The sequence below is a fragment of the Eurypyga helias genome, unplaced genomic scaffold, assembly GCF_000690775.1.
Source record: "Eurypyga helias isolate BGI_N326 unplaced genomic scaffold, ASM69077v1 scaffold14504, whole genome shotgun sequence".
In the NCBI taxonomy this organism is placed as follows: Eukaryota; Metazoa; Chordata; class Aves; order Eurypygiformes; family Eurypygidae; genus Eurypyga; species Eurypyga helias.
In genome coordinates, this window is record NW_010246974.1 from 470 (window position 1) to 2091 (window position 1622).

Here is a 1622-nt window from a genome sequence, read left to right on the forward strand (position 1 = left end):
AGCACAGGAGAAGCATGATGGCTGCTGTTACACAAGCAGCGTATCTACTTCGGGGGCTGCTGGTTCAGTCTTTTGAAAAGCAAAACAGGAAATGGAATAAAAAGTCCTGTTAGAATGAATTCCCTGAAATTATTATGGTAGGAGCAAATAGATGCGAGCACAAAGCTACCAATATTCATAGGAAATCTGACTCATCACAATATATAATGTTATTGTGGGACAAACAACAAAGTTTTCAGTGATAAACAGCTCAGCAACATAAATTATTTAACTCCTTTGTCGAAAGACCCTGGGACTAGTCGGAATGGCTGTTTCCTGCTTTGACTCATGCTACGCTTGTTTGTTACATCGTCCGTTTGTGTCTGGCACAGCTTGAACCTGTTCGGTGAAAGGAATTACAGGGACGAGGGGCAGATTTCTGAGAATGATCCACTCAAAGTACGCTATGCTCTTTTCATTAGACACGACTTTTCACTATTCTGCTTCGTAGCAAGGCTTTCTGCCCTGCAGACTGCTCTGGAGGGGGCGGGAAGCAGGGCCGCTAAAGCCTCTGCACTGTCCATCTCCTTCGCCCCGCTCAACTAAGACCCTTCCGACTTTAGGACGCTCCTCTTCCTTGATCTTTCTCAATCTCCCTTTCCCACTTTTTCCAAACTTGAGAGCAAACGAGGGAAGCAGAGTAGGAATAAACTACACATGGTAGGTAGACCTGTCTGCTTTTAATGGCTTGAATTAGCAAGGTATTAGTTTGCAAATCATATTAAAGTCAACCAGGTAATTGTCACAGAGACTCCAATGCCAGAAACCTTTGTTGGTCAGAACACAAACCCTCCGTCCAAGCGTGAGAAAAGCACAGACACAAACTCCAGCGTGGTTTCTTTACCTGCAGACGCTTGCACTTACTTGCTGGAATTCATGATGTACCCCGACGGGCATTCGTGCACACATTCGTTATTGTGGATAACGTGACACCCCGACTCCCTGGCGTTTTTGCATTTGTTGTGCAGCTCCTGGCAGAAGCTGAAGGTCACGCAACGCCACCCCTCAAAGCGATAGTAACCGGGCGGGCAGGTGTCCACACATTTGCCTTCAAGGTAGAAGTTGCGGCAAGCCACGCATTTTTCAGGGTTGTTGGGCTCCGTGCAGTCCCCCAGACATTCGCTGTGACAGCACTGCCCGTCAGAGGTGCAGCCTTGGGACTTGCAGGCAGGCGGGCAAACTGCAAAGAGAAACGATAAAAGGCAACTGAGCATCACAGGGCAACCCGGTGGCGTACGACCGTGAAAGGCTCACGAGCAACAGCACTTCATCCGGCTTGGCTTGGCAGCTCCTTTTGAAAGAGGCATCCATGAAGCGCAGACGTCTGCCTCACCTCCACTTTTTGGCGTAAATGCTAAATTTTAAGACCATTTTAATTCTAAAACTAATTAAAGTTAATTTTAATGAATTAATTTAATTTAAAATTGTAATTTTTAATAATATTTTTGAAGTGTGTTGTCTTTCACCCTCACAATCCATTAATGTTCATTTTCAAAAAAAGAAAACTGGGTTTTCCTCTTCTCTTGGTGCAGTACCAGGCTCCCAGGAGAGTTTTGGTGACTCCAACATTATTTCCGAAGCGC

At 45.7% G+C, this 1622-nt stretch overlaps 1 protein-coding gene across 1 annotated transcript in view; it reads right to left on the bottom strand.

Annotated features, from left to right (window-relative positions):
- Positions 1-903: 903 nt before the first annotated feature.
- Positions 904-1622, bottom strand: part of LOC104508848 (insulin receptor-like) — a gene marked incomplete at its 3' end in the record, with an annotated part of 24426 nt that continues 23707 nt past the window's right edge. Inside the window, exon 3 of the mRNA XM_010150595.1 lies at positions 904-1219. Coding sequence (XP_010148897.1) covers positions 904-1219 — 316 coding nt within the window. The remainder of the gene's footprint in view (positions 1220-1622) is intronic.